The sequence below is a fragment of the Enhydra lutris genome, unplaced genomic scaffold (assembly GCF_002288905.1).
Source record: "Enhydra lutris kenyoni isolate GAN:26980312 unplaced genomic scaffold, ASM228890v2 scaffoldscaffold8, whole genome shotgun sequence".
Classification (NCBI taxonomy): Eukaryota; Metazoa; Chordata; class Mammalia; order Carnivora; family Mustelidae; genus Enhydra; species Enhydra lutris.
In genome coordinates, this window is record NW_019154092.1 from 8,973,771 (window position 1) to 8,997,559 (window position 23,789).

Consider the following 23,789-nt stretch of genomic DNA (forward strand, 5'->3'; position numbering starts at 1 on the left):
ACCTCTATCCCCTACAGTCGCTAGTTACTGAATAAAATCTGTTTTTACAGCTTTAATGTCCAGCTGTGTTTACCTTTGACAATACAGACATATGCTACATGTATATTTTTCAAAACTTGAAACTGTGTGGGAATAATTGTTGGCTAGTTCTGTCTCTCTCTTTTTTTTCCTCCAGCACTAATTATATCTAGCAAGTAATTCTACATGCTCTGCTATATCTGATCTGTACTTGAGTCCCAGAAGTCACTTTGTTTATAAATATTCTAAGATACAGATCTTATCATATTAGATGTATGGGTGAACCAAAACAGATGATAAAAAATTTGTTTAAGGAAAACATTCTCTACAGCATTTCAGAGTTGGCTGGGTTATTAAATCATAAACAGAAATATCTTAATATAAAATAAACAGCCTACAGATATTTATAAAATTAACTAAAAGATCTTGAAGAGAAATTTCTAGCGTGTACAGTTTTTAATTTTCTTCCTAAAGCAGTACTATATTGCAGACAATTAATCACATAATAAAGGGAACAAAGTGGAAACCAGAAGTATTTCCAGTTTCTAGAACTTTCTCTGTGTGCACTCTTTAGAGTGGTTTTGAGGTAGATAGTACCTTTATTCCAGTTACATATTCTGTTTCCTTTTATAATCTCCTAAATCCAGTGGCTGAGTAAAGTGTTTTTTAAAGCTGTGGGTTACAACCCAAGAGTGAGAAATGAAATCAGCTTAGTAGGTAGTGACTAGAATTTTTTAAAAAACAGAATAAGATGGAACAGAATAGAACACATCAGAGTGCATCTTACTCAGTGAGTAGCCTTAGCAGTATGGTTTCTAAGGTCTATGCTTCAGTTAAACTAATGTGTCGGTATATGTGTGTATGTTGCATAATGATGTATTCTCACTCTTGATTGAGGACAACAAATTTAAAGACACACTCCCCAGCACAGTGACAGGCCTGCTCATCCAATGCACTAGCGGTCTGCGGTCTGATCTGCCTTTGCTCAATGAATCAGATCAGTTAAATATAGGAGAATTCTGCTATGTCTGGCATAGTCCTGGTGCCGACATCAGGTCACCAGGGCACTTGTGTTCTTTGTTAGGCGAGCGAGTGAGGGCCCACCCATGCCAGGGAAAACTCAAGCCACACATGTCATGTTCTGGGATGAAGGAACTATGTTGCAGAGAACTATCTCCCTAAAGCTTCCTAGATAAGTACAGCCTTGAGCAGCCCTTGTAGGAGTATGATGTCAGCACAGATACAACAGAATGAACAAAAACACCGCGGAGGGCGTATCTATCCCTCATGTGTCTCCTGTTGGCTTCTGGAAGGGACGATATTGATTGAATAAACAAAATCACAACTGTTGAATAGGTCACAGATGTGCAGTGTTCACAACTGTCCCAGAGACCATTTCCTAAGCTGCTCCGCATGACGAGAAAGGTTTGGAAATCCATGTCCTTTTCGCCCATTAGTTACAAAACTGTTGTCTTTTACTAACTGCTAAATGACGAGCATGACGGTAAGTTTTCACTCCTAAGAGCATGTATATACATGGGTTTTGATGTGACTAATGCAAAATGCCTGATGCCAGAGCCTGGGTAACCATCCAGAAGCTCTTTATAAAAGTCAGTAGATCTATACCTGGCACACAGAAGGTGCTCAATAAATGTCAGATCGGTGATTGAACACATTAAGCCTCAAGCTTGCAGTATGACTCATGAATAAATCTATTAAAAAAGACAGTGTTACCGCTATCAAAGTTGATGGCTGATGCAAATGGAAAAGGCAAAAGAAATATTACTTGATTTTGATTTTATCTGGGTTAGATTAACCATCATTAAGACCAGTGGTAAATACTGAAAAAAAGATCAGGAGTAGGTTTTTTTTTTACTGGTTTTTGAGGCTTATTCTAACACTCCATCATTTTAATCTCTAATAAACCAAAATAAATGATGGAGATCTCCTGCAGCCTTTAAATGAATGACAGCCATACAGTACAGCAATATATGTGTCCTTCACAGACTAGTTCCCAAGTAACAAGATACACTGGATTGGAAAGCATTGGGAAGGAGGCTGATTTATGAGGTATCTTCTTAATTATGCAAGTTTTAGAGAGAATTCTATGTTCAGAAGTCTCACTTACTTTATGTCTAGTAAACAGCATGCTTAATATGGAAGTAGTAGATACAGGCAAAGCTTGAGAACGGCACAGCATTTATTAAAGGATAGTGGGGCCAACCCATTTTTAATGGTTAGCTGATAACATTGGTGCCATCTGGGGGTCAGACTTGCTCAAGGATCTCAGGTTACCTCCATGATGGACACCTAACCTGACCACAGGCCATGTGCAATCCTTACATAGGAAGGTTTTAGAGTGGAAAGCTTATGTTAAGAGAGACACTACCCCTTAAGCACTTCTATTGTTTGGGAAGAGCACTTCAGAAATTCAGGGTAAGAAAGAGTCTGTAACAAGTAGGACTTGAATCGGTGAAAGAAATGTGCTTGAAAAGAAACTTGGAAGCAACAGAAGCAGAATGGTTAATAATAACTTTATAGCTTTCAGGCCCTGAAACAGAGGACTGGAAATGTGTAGAGAATTCCAGGGGAGGAAGAAGTAGAATTAGCCTACATTTCTTCACCTTACGAAACTCAGTCTGTACATTTCCTGAGTCTCAGTAGCTTTTATTTTCCAAAAAAAAGTGCACATATAAGCTCGCAGAACAACTTAAACATTTATGAATTCTTACCATGAGTTAAGCTATACTTTTTTTTCCCCTTAAACGTTAGAGAATATTCCCTTGTTGCATACACTTAAAACAATTGCTGGAGTGGAATTCTATGGAAAGTGGCAGAATGTTCTACAACCTGCCACAAACTACAACATCGATGATGTCCCTGAGACCAGAATTTGAACCCTGTCCATGTAATTCTGTCAGACATCTTGACCGTGGCTTGCTTTTACTGCGGGACAAAAATTTGTCTTCTGGGGTTCTCTCGCCACTCACCTTCGATCTGGAGTAATTGACTGGGCTCTTTCCTTAGGAGTTTCTGCAGATGTCCATACTCCTTTAGAGACAGTACGGATGGACAAGCTAATTTCTCTTAGCTAAGTTCTCTTTCTGTGTGCTTTTCCTTCTACAGAGAATCACGCAGTTCAACTCCGTGACTCGAAGCCATTCAATTTTTTAGAAACTTCCCTAAATTATTCAATGCATTTGACTTGCAGATGTGTCACTGCTTTATATAAACACTTTGGTTCTAGAAGGAATGCAATCAGCTCTGCTGCAGTTGTAAGTACATGAAAAGCTGTTTGAACGGTGTCACCCCAAACAGCTTTGGGTGGCTCCAATTCAAGACTGCGTGTTACTAAATGTGCGTGCAAACTAGACCCTACAAGGTGAAAAGTAAACCTCCCTCACCCTGCAAAGCCTTTTTAGGTTAATTTGCATAACGGGGCATCCGTCTCTCTGTATTTTGACTGAAATCCTGTTGGATGGCATTGCTACCGCAAGTCCAGCAAATTTCATTCTGTTTAACATTAGGCTCGAAAGGAACACACCAACAGACAAACACACAATGGAAACATGCAGTGGCGTTGTGCTTAATGCGTGGGTATAAATGCGCACACAGAAGAGGCCAAGCACATCACTTAATTTAATGCGGGCACAGGTCTGTACCAAGAGTCTGAAACATTGTAAACAAGCCTTAAGCAAAGGAGGAAATGTAGAGGGGAAACAGAGCTGAGAAAAATGAGCAGGAAATGGGCAAGATGACTCATCTATACTTGAACGTCTGACCTGTCAGTTGGTCGTCGCCTGCAGCAGGGGCGATGCGAATGTAAGGTGTTGTAAGCTGAGTCACGATTATCGCAGCTATGGCAAAGGAAGATTCCCAGGTCAGCATGCATGAGGGAAGAAAAAGCCAGACTGAAGCTAGGCTAGCAAGGAGAATCTCGATCAGTATATCACATCGTCTCAACTTTGTTCCAACAACAACAAAAAGAGAAGAAAAGAAAAAAGAAAAAAAAAAAAAGAACATAGCAAAGTGTTGAATTTTCGGAATTCTTTTCCCTTAAACAGGCTTTCATCAGGCAGTTTGAGTTCTAACTATGACACAATTGCAAGCTTTGGCTGAGATTTGGGGTAGATCAACCGAAGGGGAAAAAAAAATAAAAAATAAAAGCAAAACATAAGTCCTAAATAAGGCTCTAGACTGAATAGTGTTTCCAACTGCTATTGAGCATAGTGTCTGAATGATTCGTTGCTAATTCTGACGATCCCGACTTTAGGCTTTTAAAATTTATCAGGTTACTTAAAATTCTGCTGCTGAAGTCACAATATTTTCTCTTCTTGCTAAAAATCACCTTTGTGGAGCACATTATCTTCTTTCCCTAAAAATATTTTTTAGGTAGAAAAATTTCTCTGGTAACTAAATTTCACGAAGAACATTTCCATTTAGGAACCTTATTTTGTCACATGAAGGGACTGAATAAAAAAATGCATCTGAAAGCATTGGTTCAAGAAAGGAAAATGAGTAATCGCCTTTGCTGTTGTTGTCGGGGACCACATGTGACCCAAGACATGATTAAGAGTCTTGAAGTGGACCAGTCGGGGTGCTTGGGTTTGCCTGCACAGCTCAGCAGTTGTGTTTAAATGGTTAACATTTATGACACACAGATATTGGGGGAAAAAATAGAAAATTAAAACGTCAGTTCTAACATGATACAGCTGGAAAATGATGCAAAGAAAAAATATTGGAAAATTAAGGACAGGCTTACATGAAAGATTACTAATTTACATGGAACAGCCTGGGTGCTATTAGAAATGTGGCAGCGAGTAAGGAAAATAGATCATCTACCATCTGCACACAATTAAACCCAAAACTGCTGCTGCATAATATTTTGAAACATTCCTCTGCACCATTCACACAGTGCTGCTCCTTATAACTAGACAACTGTAGCAACTGGGTTCAAAAGTGGGATAATTGTCTTTCACACATTGTTAATGAAAACTTTCTCGTCTTGCTAAGTGAGATGAATAAACTTCCCGTTGGGTCAGAAGATGGAGGACTCCTGAGGTACTACAGAGATAATTTTATTGATAGGACATAGTATGCAATTTTGCATACTGATATAATCAATTGCAAACAGTAAAATGGGATTCCTAATACCCGTTACACAAAGTTGTACCAAGTGTATACATGCAACATTTGCTTGGTGATTGACTGTTGTTGTTCAACCAACATTCCTGTGAGGTTTTCTATTACATTCAGGAAAATGTGACCTACTCTGCTTTCAAGAACAATTATAGTGTCTTACCAAAAACAGAGCATCTACCCAATACTGGAAAAGGTGAACAATATGAGTAAAAAGTTAACTTGAAAATGGCTACGTGGGGCAGCCATGTATTCACAACTAAAGGAAAGGCAAATTGCAACTGGAGGCTCAAGACCCCCCATAGAAAAGGCATCATTATAGATGTCAGGAAGGATTTCTAGATGATCTCCATGTTCTGCCTTCTAAAGTATTCATTTGGGACTATTACTTTTAGTTACCAGAAAGAAAAAAAAAAAAACTAGATTCTGTTACAAATTACCTTAAAAGACGAGTCAGCTGGCCCACAGCCTCCTTTTGCAAATAAAGTCTTATTGGAACACAGTCAGCCTTAATTGCTTACATATCACCCACAGCTGCTCTTACATAGCAACGGGAGAACTGAGTAGTTGTGACAGAGACCATATGGCTCACGAGGTTAACATATTTAACCATCTGCCCTTTGCCTAAAAATTTGCTGCCCTCTGTCTTAAAATATCAATAAAAATCCATGATAAAACAGAATACTGCTAAATTTGTTAAGGTAAAGTCAGAAATCCCAATCCTCTGCTTTGAAGATAGTCTCTAATAGTTGCTGATAAATTTAGGATCTCGTTTAGGTCCAAAGGTATGAACGGAAGAGCAAAAGTGGACCAGACTTACAAAGTATCATTTCAGTCCTGTGTGGTGGGATCTTCTGGAATGTGAGGAACCAGTATTTACCAAAGTCTTTGGCATGACTTTCATGCTCCTTGGAAAATGAGTTTGGATCAAATAATTTGGGAAACATAGGGTTGGACAAAGTTAAAAAGGTTTTCTTTTCCTTAGTAACTTCTCAGGGGCCTGGATGTACTCATGACATACATTGGGAAGATGACTTCAGATCAATCAAAGAAAATATTTCCTCTACAAAATGCTGAAAGACAAATGTAGAACATATCTACATTTCTATTTCTAAATCCATAGCTAAAATGATAGCAGATTAGCACAGATGAGTGGTTTTACTACATAATTTGTTTTCTTCTGAATTGAATATGAATAATTAAAAGGATTCTTAATTAGCTTTGCATGTCAACAGACATTCTTTTCAGCTCTTTTATCGGTGTGTTTTCATTCTGTAGCAGTGTGGCCTAGAAATGATGGTATTTCGTTGAACAAAACAGTGAACAGGAAAACAGTCTAGAGGAACTTCTTCTCAAAGAGCCTAGTGATTAAAAAAAGAAACATTCAAATTTCTGAATCTATGTAGAAATTGTATCAGGACAATGGAAATCCTTCAAAGTTTTCTGAAGGTCTTCCAGCAAAGCATATGCACATTGCAGTACAAACATAAGTTAAATAAAATACTGAGTTTAAATACAGTAAAGCATTTTTTGCACAAAAAATTCACCTTGAAATATGACACTAGAGTAATGGTTTGTTTTCTTTTTCTTTGAGACTTATAGTCTGACTCCTATAATGCTTTTGGAAAGAATTTAGCATGGGTTCTCATGAGTTTTTTTTTTTTTTTCAAGTCCTAGTTACACTGTTGTTAGCCAAGTCATAGCAAAAAAAGGAAAATAAGTACACACATATGACTCTAGTCCCATACACTAAAAACAAAGAGACAAACAAAAAACCCCAAAACTTTTATGAACCCCAAATCCTTAAAAACCTAAAGGTGGTATATTTACGTATTAGGAACTCTCACAGATTATACTACGCCTAACATTTAGCAGGTGCTCACATACATTTTAAAATAAACATATACCAAAAAAGCCCCCAAATGGCTATACTGTCAAAGAGAAAGACAGCTGGTATCATGTTAGGGAAAATATTATTTTATGGAAGATTGATGCAAAGTATACAGTTTAAATTGATTATTTTATCAATTAGAATGGATATACCTCATTTAATATGAGAAGTCTAATTTACCTACAAGACAGATTTTTATTAAGTGTATCCTGTCCGTTTAGAATCGATAATCAACAAAGTCTTCCAGAACTAGCATAAAGAGTTTTAACCCTACCATAAGGCAGTCATAACATATGCAAAAGTCAAAGAAAATACATACACTAACTGCTAAGGTACAGTTGGACCAAAGTGGTCTTGAAAAGAATCCCACTATAAAAATGTGAATGTGATTAAAAATCAAAATAAAACTAAGAGAATCTAAGTCTAGCTAAAAGCTCGTCAACTAACTCCACCATACAGATTGAGGGTAACATCCAAACATCAGGTATATTCTATTATTGTATGGTGTCTTTATCTTTTAACTTGAGACAGAATATTCTATGATGAGTTTGCCTATAGCCAACAATAAAAATAGAGTCACATACACCTATGAGGAATCTGGATGTTAAATCAAAGGGTACAGGAAAATATTGGCAATCCCCCACACATATGGATATAGGTAAGAACACACCTTAGGGTTTTTCCTGTGTCTAATTTTTATGAGGCTTTATATTTGAGATGATTAGTGTCAAAATATGCCTGTGGAATGTGATTAAAATAATCACAACATTAAATGTATAAATAGTATGAAATATATCTTCAAGAGACATACCCATACCTAAAATTACAAACTAGCTTCCTGTGAAAACAAATCCACCTCCATACTTTCTCTATAAAGATACTTGTCAACAGTTCTCTCATGAGAACATCGACATCTTTGTAAATTCAAAATGCTGCTTAGGAAAGTTGTTTAGTGCCTGGAAATTCAATTAATCCACCACACTGTTGGCCATATGTGGCAAAACACAGAAATTTTCAACTCTTTTAAATTTCCAGCATCTTTACTGCAAGGGACAAGTAGAGTTATTAGAACTGTCTATTTCTCTGTTTTGACTAAGTAGTCAAGACGGAATGGTTTCCTGCACTGCTGAAGGAATCTTTAACATGAACAAAGAAAAATGATCTGACTGTGGTGGGGGAGGGGATGGGGGGGGTGGAGTGTAGACATTAGACTGTGCTGTAAAGGAAGTTCACTGAATCTCTGCTGTAGAACATAATAAAATAAAATAGTACTGGACAGTGCAGTTCCCTAACAAGGAGATATTCTCCCGAGGTGTCCTCCTGCCTTACACTTTCATGAATAGACATGACATTGTTACATAATGACTATTAACATCCGTTCCCCTCTTTCCCTAAAAGAGTTGATGTAGAGAGAGTTTGTTGCTAGATCAATGTTTGCAAATGACTCAGAAAATATGAGTGGGGAATATTTAGTCAATCAGGTCAACTGATTGTCTAATCATCCTTGGGTGAATTGAAAAACAAAAGAGAATATTGATTAAATCTAGCCAATGGAAGAAAATGATCCAATTCACCATAAGTCAATCTATTGTGAAAATGGCCAACATCAGATTTCCGTATCTACAAGGGTGTTACTTATATAATTGTTTAGCTTTTAGCTGAACACGATGGTAGATACTTCACTGTTTTCAAAGGAAACTGGTGAGGGTCTTGATTTTAATAAAGGGGAGAGAAGACACTACTACAATGCAGTACTATAATCAGATTTATTAGAGGTTCTGCTGGATGAAGAGCCATGAAACATAGTGAAACACTGCGAGTCGGAGTCCAAAAGTTTGGAATTAAGCCTTGACCCACAGATCAACTGAATGACCTTAGTCAGTCAAGTCGTCTCTAAAAATAAGCATTTCTTCATTTAAAATATAAAAATAGCAATACCTGCCTCTTTTCTCACAGTAATGTTGAAGAAATAGATAACACATGTATGACAGTGCTTTCAAATCTTTCAGCTATGATGTTAAATGTAAGGCATTATAAATTAGGCACTGGAACTGGATTTACTCTTTCAGACCCCAAGGGGAAGAATTCAATCCAGCAGTTAGAGCATGGGCAGTGGTCTGGAGGTCTCAGGACATCGATACCTCATTTGAGGGCTTCATAAAACTGTAATAACTAATAGCTAAGCACATATTACAGTTTATAAAACACAACTGATATCTGTAATTTCATTCATTATTAATTTATTCCTAAAAATAAAGGCACTTAGCCAGGTACAGTATGATATAAAAAACTGAGGGTTTCAAAATCAATATGCATAGATTGTTGGAAACAGAACTATGAGCCCATGAGGACCAATAAAATACAAGTAAGTGAGTACCTGACACAGTGCTTGGCCCATTATAATGAAACTAAGAAATATTTGTCAAGCTAACCGATTAAAAGGCCATATATCTTCAAGAAATAAGAATTCAATGAGAAACTTGAAAATGCAGATGGATGTTATGACATAGCAAACTACACTCCCTGAGAGGGAAACAACAAAAAACAAGATAGTTTCATCCAACAGAAGTCAAGTGTCTGCCTACAGCCCAATAACATCTAATACTACAGACCCAACAGTGCCTTTAAGCAGTCATTTCTGAATTTCTAAATCACACAGAATTCATCGTGTTCAGGGTCATTAGGATGGTCTGAAAGGGCGTTTTCAACCACAAGTGTTAATTTATAATGCCTCATTTTAATGCAGGACTTTATATTTTTCAAAGCATTTTCTTAAGTGCTTCCCAAATGCTGGCTAAAACCACACTGCAAGGTTGAGAAGATGACATCACAGCTCGTGCCCACACACAACTCTACTCTTTTTTTCAGGAGGCTGTCTGTAGTAAGCCCATGGTGGTTCACCCCAGCCACTTCTACATTTGGTCCTTGATCACATTTTCTCAGAATTTTAACTGGGCCTGGGAAACAGAAGTTCCACTAACATCACCTAGTTCCTGGGTTCAAGAGACCTGTCGTCAGTGAAAACCTTCAGTGAAAAAAGCCCATGCCCTCCACTTGGGAGAGCTGTTATCACTAGGTCTTTGCTTAAAAATAGCAGACAATATTCTACTACTTTGCAAGTGAAGATTCATCAGTCACAGTACTCCTCTGGTTTAAAAAACCTGTACTTAGATCACATAAACATTACTTTTATTTTAAAAGAATTTTGAGAAAGCTAACCACTGAAAACTGCTTGGAACACAATCATATGATTCCTTAATTTAGAAAGAATCTACATGAAATAGTGAGTCTGTGTTAACTGCTTATACTCTAATACCTCCACCCACACATACATATACTTCTTTAAGTGGAGTTAACATTCCAAGAAGTTTTGAAATACCATCTAAATTTTTAAAAGACATAAACTGGGAGAGCATCCCACAGTTTCAACCTACCTTTTGTGGCCACTCGGACACAGTCTATTTTGGTTTCCTGTGTCAAATAAAGAGGGAGGAAAAAAATCACTATTGGTGTTTTATTTAAAACAAATAGGACTATCTGTCATTCTATTCAAATGCCGATAAAGAAGATCTCATTTTCCCCAAGTGTGGTGTTAATCACACAATGATTACTTCTGGAACCCCACTCAGATTCATTTTGCAGTTCCATAGCTGAAGGCCGTGGGCATTTCTGGGGTGGATGTTGAATGAGGAGCTAGCCCCAAGATGTCCCGCCTAGCGATCCCAGCTTCTCCAGATCCTTGCTCACTCTCTGGGCAGATGCTACTGGAGGCGAACTCAGGGTCCTAGATTTCTCCCCTTTTCACTGGCAAAAGTCAAGTCTATGCTGATACTTAGACCCATGCTGGAAAACTCACACTTCTTTCTAAGGAGACTTTAATATCTTACCATAGTTCTGGTTGGCCTGAACAGGAAAGGGAAAAAATTCAGAAATGACTCCAGAGTTTTTATTTTGTTTTCATCTTATCTTTCTAAAGCTGTTTTCTCTTAGCAAGAAAAAAGGATACCTAATTTAGTCACAGCTACAGGAAGCATAAACTCTTGTGAAACCAAAGAAATGGGACAGAATATGCTGAAAAGACAGATGTTGTGTATCTCACAAAATTTTAAATGAGCTGAATGTATGTGTTGTAACTATACTGTTTTCCTGTAAAATAGTAAGCTAAGCAGAATTGCTAGCCAACTTTTGGTAACAAGTAAAAACTGAAAATAAAAACCATCATGTTGACAACATAGTCTTCCTACCAAAAAAAAAATACAAATATATTCATTTCTTTCCATAAATTTCTCTAGGTGAAAATAAGTTTAGAAAGAGAAAGAAAACCCACATTTGCTCTAAGTAAAAACACACAAAAGCATGCCTTTATTTCTGACTACTCTCTTCTTTAATCCATGTTCACATTAATAACTCTATATAGCCTAGGGAAATAGCCATCTATAAAACTTACCCCGTTGGCTCTACTAGCAGCTTGGAAATAAATTCTGTAGCTTTTATGGGGGAGAAGGGGAGTGTTCCAGTATCCGTTGTATGTCTTATTATCACCAATAGTAAAAGGCTGAGCAGCTTGGAGACTGTTCGCTGGGAATTCTGCAGCAAAGTAGTACTGGGAGTTCAGTATGGATGCATTCTGGAAGTGAATTGGCACGGGGTAGCACTTCAAGATTTCTGTTGTCTTTTTAGTTCTTCGAGGACGTTCTTCCTCAACAACCACTTGATAGACACTAGGGGAAAAAAAAAGTATTATCAGTGATATTTAATGATAATTGAGCTGATGCCCTTTGCCTTTAATTGCGTGGGGCCCACGGGATATCCAAAATAAAGAATACACTGGATATAGTCAATAATAAGTGCTTAGTACATAATGGATACTCACTTAACACTTGCTCAGTGCAAGAGAGGGAAGGAGAGGGAAGGGGCTTAATAGTCTCCCATAGAACTCTCTCACTCTCACCCAGTAATGTAATGTATTGATAGAAACAAAGTCCACAAAAATTAAAAAAAAAAAATCACATAACAATCTCTACTATTTAAGTGAGCAGGGCACTAAAATAATGCTTTTCTCACATGGAACTGAAGATGAATTTATAGAAAATGAACTCAATTTACCTAATAAGTGAAGTTATATTAACTATAATTTTATTTTTTTTAAAAAGGCAATGTGTTATTTTCTTCAATGATGTCTGTATGAGTGCATGTGAAGTTTTAACAAGTCACAAACACAGTATGTAAAGATTCATGTTTGAGTAAGGTTTAACTTCCCATATTTTCTTACATTTTGTCCCTCACCATATCAGATCAATGGAGAGAGATGACATAAGGAGAGCAGAGAAAAGAGACTGGCCTTGGAGTTACAAGCAGTTTCTAAGAGCAGATCATGAACTGGGTTACTTGAATTTATATAAAGATAAGATGGGGGTAAGCATGTTCCAAAGAGGCCTGCAAGGACAGGTGTCCCAGCACCTATCCCTCCTTCCTCCCTGCCCTCTTTCAATGTCTGAATTTCAAAGGAGCCATAGGAGAATGGGATGAGCCTTGAAGGATGGATGTGTCTATTAAGATATGTATCTTTTTTTAAAGATTTTATTTATTTATTTGACAGAGAGATAACAAGCAGGCAGAGAGGTAGGCAGAGGGGGAGGGGGAAGCAGGCTCCCAGCTGAGCAGAGAGCCCGATGCAGGGCTTGATCCCAGGACCCTGAGATCATGACCTGAGGCCGAAGGCAGAGGCTTAACCCACTGAGCCACCCAGGTGCCCCTAAGATTTGTATTTTATCAGAATGATGAACATTTGTGCAGTTTTAGTAGGAAAAAAAAAAACTTCCTGATATTAAGCAAAACTAACATTTGACAGCAGCTTTCAAGAACTGAATTAGAATAGACTGATTCTGGCCAGGAAATGCAGCTTGTTCTCACTGTATCAGAAAAGCACTGGGACTCCCTGGAACAAGGCTGCAATCCTAGAGTTGCTCATACGGGTCCTCAATAAGGCCCAAGAAGAGGAGGAGAGAGGTGCCTAACACCCCCACTTGCCTGGGAAGGACCTGGAGAGGTCCCTCTTTGGGTTTTGCCCTTGGGAACTCCAAAGGTGCACTCAGTGAAATCACCTATTTCCGGGAGTACAAGCTACTTAACGCATTCCATTACAGGAATGCAATGCAGCAGCTGAGGCTCAGTTTGTAATTCTGTCCAAATAAACATCAACTGTTGTAGAACATCAGAATGACAGCTCAGGAGACAGGTAGCACAGTAGGATTACAGTACAATGATAAAGCAAATTCTGAGTGTGATATAAACTTTTAAATAAAAACCAGAAATTCTCCCTAACCTTCTAACATCAGAGACTTTCTATTGGTTATGTAAGATACTCTATTGAATCTGGTAGAATTCTCACTGCATGATGGATCTGACACGACTAGATATGTTCAGGAAGAATCATCCTCTACGGAAGACAAGGAATACATATGGAAGTAAAGTGGACTTTAATTTCTACCTCCCTTTTCCTTGACTTCCTACATATATGGTTAGATGTGTTGATTTTAAAATATGTCTGCAAATTCTGACACTTATCCCATCAAGAACGGGGTTGGCCAACCTTAATGACTATGTACAACCAACAGAACGTAACAGTGGGACAATGGGTAACTCTCAAGGCTTTTGTCAGAGGAGGCTATGCATCTTCAGCCTGGTTTCCCAGGGAAGCCAGCTTTCTGGAAGAAAAACCCAGCCACCATGTATATGGTCCAATCACCCTGAACCTGCCACACTGGAGAGATCACATGCAGGCATTCTGCTCTGCAGTCCCAAAGAACTCCCAGCCAACAACTGGCATCACTGATAGCCATGTGTATGGGCCATCACGGAAGGCCACGTGGCTGAGTGTCAGATGATGGCTGCACCAACATCCCAAGCAGGAACTATGCAGACAAGTCTTTGCTGGTCCACAAAATTGTGGCAAAATAGAAATATTATTTTCAACTGCTGAGTTTTGGATTAGTTGGATATGCAGCAAATATTAAATAGAATGTCAGGTCACAGAATAGCAAGCGTGAGGGGTCAAAGTCAAAGTAAAAAATAAGACAACGTGGTGCACCTGGATGGCTCAATCGGTTAAGTGGCCACTGCCTTCAGCTTAGGGAATGATCCCAGGGTCCTGGGATCAAGTCCTGCATTGGGTTCCTTGCTCAGCTGGGAGCCTGCTTCTCCCTCTGCCCCTCCCACTGCTCATACTCTCTTTCTCTGTCTCACTTTCTCCCAAATAAATAAAAATCCTAAAAAAAAAAAAAAAAAAAAGCACGACACAGACAACAGCTGATTCATGAAGAAGTTTAAGCTAGTACGCCACTAAGTACAAACAGCACTGAGAGAAAGTGACTGTTCTCTTGAAATGCCTTTTGTGGGGTTGGGGGCTGAGTGGCATGTGCATTTATCTATGCTCTAATCCTAATTCTGTTAATAACTGGTGTTTTAGATTTTATTTATTTATTTATTTGAAAGAGAGAGAGAGAGAGAATCTCAAGCAGACTTCCCGCTGAGCAGAGAGCCCAACGCAGGGCTCAGTACCTGACCGCAAGATCATGACCTGAGCCAAAACTAAGAGTTAGATGCTTAATTGACTGAGTCATCCAGATGTCCCACAACTGGGGTTTTAAATTAATTCCTTTGGGTTTTTTTTTTCCAATGAAATATGAGAATTAGATGGATCTCTAAGGTGCATTTTATGTTTTTATTCAGAATTTTGTTCAGCATACAAAAACTATTCTTTAAAAAATGGATAAATCAAAGCAATAATTAATTGCTTTGCAAAGGGATTCTCCATTAAGATAATGTTTAATACTGGCTTCCTTCTTATCAGTCAGTTTTTCTAAGTTATTTGCTATATGACATGATTTTCAAAATTTCACTTTTTCTAAATATTTATTTATTTGAGAGAGAGAGCAAGCATGAGTGGGGTGGGGGGAGAGGGGCAGAATCTTCTAGCAGACTCCTAGATGAGCATACAGCCAGACATAAGGCTTTATCTCACAACCCTGAGATCATGACCTGAGCTGAAACCAAGAGTCAGATGCTTAACTAAGCCACCCAGGGCCCCTCAAAATCTCACTTTAAAAACAACTCTGGAAAACTCATTTACTACACAAAGTGGAAATGTGAAGATACATGTACAGAAAAAAATTTGCAGAAATTATTTCATATAGGAAGTGCTAGGCTGGGAGACTTGCACAGGTCACCCTTATTTTCCTATTTTATTGATATGAATACTGGGATTCAGAGGTGAAATGCCCATTCCATCTGGGGCTCACAGGTGATGAAGTAGCAGATATGGTTTCATGACCATCAGAGAAGGCAGTCCTAGTGTCACCAGTAAAAGCCCTGGTTAAGGGGCTGGTGTGAACCATCTGACTCATGTGCATCTTCCTCTGCTTACGGAGACACAACCAACACACAAACTGGTCCCCGCCTACTTCCCAGAATTAACTGATTTTGAGTATTGTGTAAAGATTCTCATTTTATCACATCAACAGAGCCATAGATGGTAATGTCACCTTTGACCTCAATTCATTCTCCTATCTCCCTCTGAGTCATTAATAATTTCCAGGGAGGACACTCCTGGATCTGCAGTGAGGCCAGCATCCAGTTGGTGTCCTCTCCAGCTCTTGATTCCAACAAGCAACTCTGTGACCAATGGTACCGAGGACAGTAATCACTCACTTTTCATTTCCAACTCCTCTACATGAAAGACTAGCACAACCACTTCCAGACTGTCCAGGTGCCACCATCTTGAATTCTCCTATCACAAACACCTCGTCCTCTATTCCTTCACCCTGGCTTGGACCCAAGTTTGTTATTGAAATGCTGTTCTCCCCAACACAAAGAAATCCTTTGCCACTCTCAGAAGATGACTCTATGTCATAAAAAGATTGAGACCCTCTCATGAACCTTCTCTCAGGGGCTTATGACCTGTTCCCCCATTCTGATGTACTCTTGCTTTGCTCCATACTCACAAAAATATATTTCTTGTAGAGACTAATAATCATTTCTGCTACTTATCAATATTTTAAAAAACCTCACAAGTTCCTGGAGGAAGAGGTCTATGATTTAGTCATCTCTATCCCAGTACACTTAGAATGAAGTGGGCCACGAGGCACATTTTTTTAAAGCATAATATAATCCACAAGTAATTTCTATTTTATATACATTCTATGTAGTGGTAAGGCAGAAATACACTGGTAATCACAAACATGCCCTGTTTTACTAAATTCTAATACTAAGTTAATTTTGTATTAATTTCTTGAATACCCAAGAGCAAAGAGAAGAAGAAATTATCAAGAAACAGGTTTCATGATTCATGAGAGGATGCTGGTTAGATTTTAAGTTTATGAAAGATAACACATGATTAAATAACAAGCTCTGAGAGTTTTAAAAGCTGCCTCTCTGTCTTTCTACCCCCTTCTCACACCTTCATTTCTTACTTCCCATTCATCTTTTCCCCAACTTTGTTACTATATGTGCTATGTTGCGTGTATATTTACTCGTTTATTAACTCAAGAGATGTTTTCAAACACCTACTACATACCAGGCACTGCCCTACTTTAACTTGAACATTACAATATTTGACATTCCCTAATGAAAGAACGCTTTGCTTTGTGATTTAAATACCATCTATGTGAATATGGGTGAAAGAAATTAATTTTTCCAAGCAGGAGTTTTGTAAGGATTAGACGAAAACCTGAGAATTAAATGATCACTTAATATGCCCCCATTTTAGCCAGTTGGTATGTTAATACACTCCGCTCTACTCCAGATATATTACTTTTTAAATGGCTACCATCTACTCATCTTCAGATATATTAAAGGAAGAACTAAGTTGACTAGAGCAATTTCAGACCCAAAATGTCTTTTCATCCTTGCTCCACAAGAGAAATTAGATTTGCAAGCATCCAGACCTCAAATCTATTTGCTCTTTAATAATTTAAGCACTGAAAGGTCATGAAGCTCTTTTCCATTCCCCTTTATCAACGTCCAAGTGCTAATGAAAAATAGCTAAATCCTATCTACTGCCCAATTGCCACACATTGCTGTCTTCCTGATGGAAATTAACGCATTATTGGCACATAGGTCAATGGCACCTCAACAGAACTCTCTGATACGTTTTTCATTGGTGCAAATAACATCATTTCACTAGTGAATTTCATAAAATCTGTCCAACTGCAATTGCAATCTCAAAGAGTAGCTCTGAAAATCTTTCTCCCTGAATGGTTTTTCCAAAAAATTGATTAAAAAGAGCAAGTTCTCGAGGATGGAAAAACCAAGCAGAAGTTTCTAGCTTAGTGAGCTGAATTAAAATTCTATTATCCTTTTAATGTATTACTCATGCTCCCTTTGTTTATTAAATAAAGTTACACCGTCCCTTTCCTGATTCCACCACTATTCCGGAATTTAAAGTAACATAAAATCTTCCCACGGCATTTGCAGTAGGAAGGCACAATCCATAGTGAAGATGAATCTGCCAAAAACGTGACATCACTAGATCATAGCTTTCTTATGGAATGAAATTTAATTTAAAGTTTAATTTATGCGAGGCTTTCCTACAACAAAACTCCAAGGCTTTTACAAGGAGAATAAGAAATCTGCATTTATATAGACTAGCACATGAAGTATAACCCAGAAAAGAACATTGGAACATCTTTCATGTACTCTGTGAAACCTGAAAGTTCAAATGTGATGAGATGTTTTTGGTCTTTTTCTAACTTTGAAGATATTGAGGGGAAGCCTGCTGCAGAGTTGAAATTGACTTTAAAATTTTGGTCTTAATTCATTTCAAGATTAAATCCTTAGTTGTAAGTCCATTTTTCTTATCCACATATTCTATTTCTTATCAGCATAAAATATTGGAAGTTTAACCAACCGGATAGCAGAACAGGGGGTGAGGAGGAGGCGAGAGAGGGAGAGAAGTTAACGATCCATTTCATTGTTGCTTTTGCTAATCCTTTAAAGTCTACACTTCTGATCGTTTCAAAGACTTAGAATATTGTTCATTTCACGGCACCTAAGAGTGCCTTTTTGCTTGATTTGCAATTTTTGGTAAAACCATCCATTCTGTATGTATGAAAAAAAAAAGACTGGTATTTCTGTCTTCCTGAAGCCGATTTTTGGGTGGGGGGGGCAATAGAAAATGAAAAATGAAAGTATAAATTAGCTGCAAAGCACGTAAAATAAATGTGTAGTTAAAGTTTATTGTCATGCAACAACACAGAATTTATTTTCTTCCTGTTCTTGATTTGGTCCTTCCCTTTTCCTAAACCTGCCAGCATTTATTGGAACGACACCTTAAATAATTCAAACAACCTCATACAACTAAACTAAGCTTTAAAAATATTCTCACCAGTTAAAAATTAGGGGGATAAAAGGTCAGTTCAGTATGTTCAATATGTTTATCATCATGACTAGGATTCTTCCAAGTCCTTCATGTAACACTAGCGCCAAGAGTTGTCGACCTGACACAGTACTTACTGCTCATTAAGTCACTAAATGACGACTGATAACTAATTTTGCACAGGGAGTGGGCACTGGGTAGATAACACACCGTGCAGCATAAATAGATCTGGGGGGGTTGAATATTTTATGTTAGCAACTTTAATTTCTCTTTGTCCTGCTCTGTTCCAGATAAGATTGGCCATAAATTGCTTTGGAATATTTGTGGGACACCACAAATATATTTTATGTTCTCTCAGCTGTAACTCATCCCAAGGAGCTTGCCTAGCATCCGTAAGTTACTGGTGTTCTGTGTGTGTGTGTGTGCGTGCTCACGTGTGTATGCACGCATATACGTGTGCACGTGTAAGCATGCCTGAGTGTGTGGTCTGATACCCTGCTGCTCCGCTAGTTAGTGATAATATCTGGTAAAATAAAATATTAATTACAGCTGTAAGGTTGGGTGAGAAATAAGAAGTCAATTACAGTTCCATATTGTGAACAAAGGGCAGGAAGAAAAAAAATCCTTTAGTTATGGAAGTTTGTGATAATAAAGGAACAACTAAAACATTAGACTCTGGCTGAGAAGCTCTGTAAAAGGCCACCTGTTATTAATCTTCACAACAGGCACCAAATTTCAAGTAAATTAGTCTTAGATGGAACCTCTTTAAGAATGATTTCTCCCCGTTTTAACAAATGAAGATATTTTCCATTGCAGATTTTATTTCATTTAAGCTAATCATAATTTAATCATCACAATTTCATAACATATGATTGCAAAAATTTTAATTCAAGGTCAGCTACTATTATTAAAGTATGTTTTCTTAAATAGCACTAGTGATTTGAATAAAAATGAAAACCAAATACCATCAAAGCCACACTAAATGTTTTCATTATTGCATATTTGTATTATATTCAATTCAGAATCTTTTGGTCCCTAAAAGGAATAATAATGTAATAATAATAATACTGTAGGCTAGGTGAGCTAGAAAAAAAATGCCACCATCCAAAAAGGCAGAGAAAGATAATTCTCATATGGTTTCACTTATATGAGGGAAAGGGAGGGAAAACTGAATGGGAAGAAATCAGAGAGAGAGACAAACCATGAGAAACTCCCTGACTCCAGGAAACAAACAGGTTGTGGAAAGGGAGGTGGGTAGGGGGTTGGGGTAACCAGGTGATGGGCATTAAGAAGGGTACATGATGTGATGAGCACTGGGTGTTATACGCAATGAATGAATCAATGAACACTACATCAGAATGTAATGATGTACTGTATGTTGGCTAATTGAATTCAAATTGAAAAAATTACAAAGGAAGAAAACAAAGAAAAACAACAACAACAACAAACAGGCGGATGAACCAAAGATGGGTGCCATCGAGAGAACACTGAACTGGGAGTCACCATACCATAGGCAACTGGGTCCAGCTTTGCCACTAAATCATTGACTGACCAGTAAGGTCCCTTCAAGATCTAATTTTTATAACTCCTGGCACAAGATCAGGCAAGTCTCTACATCAATACGTGAGAAGATAATTATTTTATTCATGTGTCTTCCATCCTTCCTTTTTACAATATTCATCATGTTTCAAGCACTGTGCCAGGCACCGGGGAAGAAGAGGAGGAGGAATTAGGCACAGACTGTCCCTGTCCTTGAGAAGACCAGCCTAAGGGTATTAGATACAGGTCACTCAAAGAAATGCTGTGACAGGGAGCTGATCTGGGTTTGTACCGAGTGTAGTGGAATGCAGGGAAGGGGTGACAATGTTTATGCCAACCTCTTACAGCTTCTCTTCATTGAGAATATCCAGACTGGACCTAGGGCCCAAACATTCCCACCAGTAACACCCGAAGACTGCTGTCCTGCCTAGGGCCACCAGCTCTCTCCCCAAATTAAAAATAAAGGCATGACAGCAAACAAAAAAGCTAATGTCTTTAAATTCCTTATATAGTCCCCATTCTGTCCCACCACTGGTGCTAACAGAACTGCACCGAAGTTCCAACAAGCTTTAACCTCAGACTCACTAATGACTGCTTGCAACAGCTTCCGAGAACTTGTAAGGTCCCTGTATCCATAGTACAGCAGGCTGAAGGGAATGGGCTGTGCCCTAGGTCCGTTACCTCCCCAGGTCGTGCCCCACAAGTTCCCTTAAAAAGGCCTTAGAGGGCACGCCCAGCAGGGCTCCTTGTCTTGACCCCCATGACCACCTGTGAGGTCTGGGGTGAGGATCAAGAGCTAAACTGCCTCTGCTCTCTGGGGGCTGGTGGAGAAAGAAGGCCACAAACATGCAGTCCTGGTCTCTGTTCCATTCCACCTCTCTCTAAATCCCTGTCCTGCAAATTTGCAACTATGCTTTCTGCCTTGTGTGATCAGTCCTCAGGTTACGAGATCCATCGTTTCTTAGAGTTTAGTATTTCGACTGATATCCATGGTAATAATTAAGGTCAAATCAAAATACTACAGCTATGTTTTTTTGTTTTTTGTTTTTAGATTTTATTAATTTATTTGACAAAGAGAGAAAGTGCGCACAAGCAGGGGGAGCAGCAGAAGGAAAAGGAGAAGCAGGCTCTCTGCTGAGCAGGGAGCCGGATGTGGGACCTGATCCCAAGACCGTGAGATCATGACCTGAGTTGAAGACAGACACTTAACCAACTGAACCACACAGGTGCCCCTACAGCTGTGTTCTGTTGTGTTTTGGGGGTTGGGCGTGGTTGTTGAGTTTGGCCTTGAAAGCCATTTCCGGCTGTCCCCATCCACAGGCAGCCTCTCTGCTCTACAGAAGGCCTAGCTGCCGTCCCTCTGAGCACCGGGCCTCTGCTCACTGGTGCACCTGCCGCGGAGGCCTTGGTAATAAGAACGGAGCTCTGATCTAACACATAGAATCCTTCAGAGGAGATTATGTTGGAGAGGAGAAAATGTGAACAATAGGAGAAGGAAAGCTATGCACTATATTTTCATGCACAAAAGCAAGTTTGAAATGGAGTTTGAGGGAAAGTTAAATTAAGTTTCATTGTATAAATGCTCAAATACATCTACTCTATTATTATTATCTTCCCCTGCCATTTTTAAAGCTTCTTTTCAAGGGTTCTTGAAGAACAAACTTAGTTTCCAAAATGAATTTTCAAAGAGATGACTGACATTGTCATCCTAGAAGCAACATTAATAAAAATGATCTTTGTTTCCCGGCAGTAAGGAATCCAGAGTATTATTTTTTAATACAATAAAATCCACCTAAAATCAGGTGGGGGAAGGACGGTGGTGGTGGTAATAAGAGATTTAGCACCCTTTTTTAACACACACTGTTGCAATTCAGCTGTAATAAGTAATAAAAAAAAAACCCAAGCCTAATATACTAATATAAAAATTGAAGTTTTACCATTGAATGACATTTTGGTCTTTGTGATTATGTGTATTCCAATGAAAAAAAAGGAAAAAAAATTAGGTTGGAAGTCAGATATTTAGAACTCTTTCCTTAAAGAATTTTAGCACCAGATAGGACCTTTCAAAAGGTTCAAGCACTGACAAAAGAACAATTCAGCCCCCAAATTTATGATGCTCTTGTAGTTCACATTTCTTCAAGAAAAAAGAGGGAGCAATTAAAAAGCCACTAATAAGCATTTCAAAAGAACTGGTGTCTTTTTTTCTTCATTCTCTGGAGACTATTAAGAACGGGGAAATGAAAAAGAACATACATATCAACAACAAAAAAAGACTGATTAATTTGATTAAAACAATCCAATATACTGAAACAACTTTGTTTAATCCAAGTCCTTCAAGTACTCAAAACTATACTCTTAAACAATGAGTAAATTGTAATGGGAGTTGGGCTTCACCAAAAAAAAAAAGGGGGAAAAAGTTGGTTTCAAAATAATAATGAAGAAACCAAGGGAAAAAACCCTCCTAACCTTTAAGAAGTAACAGGGATAGACCCCAAAGATTCCAATCATTACAATCTAAAATCAAAGGTATAGTTAACATGTTTTCTTAATACCAGAAGAGACAATGAAGAGAGGATATTAATTTGCGATGTGGCCCATGTCTGTCAAGGAAGGCATAACCAGGCTGGTTCTCTCCCGGGAAGGTCTGCAGGGAGGAGGTCTGCGGGCTGAGGAGCAGAGAGGACGCTCCTGAGAGGGAGCACATGCCTGACATGCACGTGGCTTCACTCGTCACGTGGGTCTGTGCAGGAAGAGTGCTGCTGTTCACCTCCCAGGGCCTTAGCACCCTGTGCATGAGGATGCTGGCATCTGACGAGGATGTCTGCTCTTGACGGGTTAGAAACCATTTCATAAAGGACTGAGTGTCGGCTCGGCGCACGATAAGCTACTCACTCAGTCCAAGTCACAATGATTATTCATTTTTATTATCATCCTTATTATTCTTGCATGACAGACAGCTCAGATCATAACTGAAGTTCAGGAATATTATAGTAGGACCTAGAAAATTTCCCAAGACATGGGCAGAAGAAAAGGGGCCACCACATTATTTAGTTAATGTTACTGCCGTCATTACAGGCCAGAATAGCATCAATAATAAATAAGAAAAGCTTTCCTACGTTGAGCAGATAACATCTGTGTTAGATAAGATGCTGAGTGCTTTGCTGACTGTTATTAATTCTCTCAACTGTCCTCTAAGGTAGATTATTACTCATATCTGATTGATGAGGGGAATGGAACTCAGAAAAGTTACAGGATTTGCCCAAGGTTAGAGTGTGAACATGCACCAGGATTTAATGCACCAAAACCATCAAACTCCCTGCGGTGGTTAGCTGCATTGTTTATGATTCTGAATACCTTTGTGCCTTCCTTTCCAGGAAAGAGCTGTTATTTGTAACTACTCCACCCCGTAGTGGTTGACGGAACACAAGTTCTTCTGAAACTTTGATGATTTTATGGAATGGATGTACAGTATTAACACCATACACGCAGTTCTTACAACTTCCATAAAATTGCTATCAAAATATGGGTTACCTTTAGGACATAGAGCCCACTATATATTTAATAGTTTCTTAAGATTTTATTTGTCTAGAGAAGGAGAGAGTGCAACAGGGGGAGGGGCAGAGGAAGAAGGAGAGAGGGAATCTCAAGTGGACTCCGTCCTCACTGAGCATGGAGCCCAATGCAGGGCTCTGTCTGCAACACTGAGACCATAACCTGAGTTGAAACCAAGAGTTGGGAGGCTTAACTGACTGAGCCACCCATGCACCCCTAGAACACAGATCCTATTTAAGTGATAATCACAGTATATGGGCACAAATGTTAAAGGAC

General features: G+C 38.6%; 1 protein-coding gene across 2 annotated transcripts in view; it reads right to left on the bottom strand.

Moving 5' to 3' along the window:
* LOC111142547 (protein tyrosine phosphatase, receptor type M) overlaps positions 1 to 23,789 on the bottom strand; it is a 769,091-nt gene that overhangs the window by 243,444 nt on the left and 501,858 nt on the right. For both annotated transcript variants that reach the window (XM_022495809.1, XM_022495810.1), the window contains exons 12-13: positions 11,496 to 11,769; positions 10,483 to 10,519 (exon numbers count right to left, since the gene is read on the bottom strand). In XM_022495809.1, the coding sequence (XP_022351517.1) occupies positions 10,483 to 10,519; positions 11,496 to 11,769 (311 nt within the window). The remainder of the gene's footprint in view (positions 1 to 10,482; positions 10,520 to 11,495; positions 11,770 to 23,789) is intronic.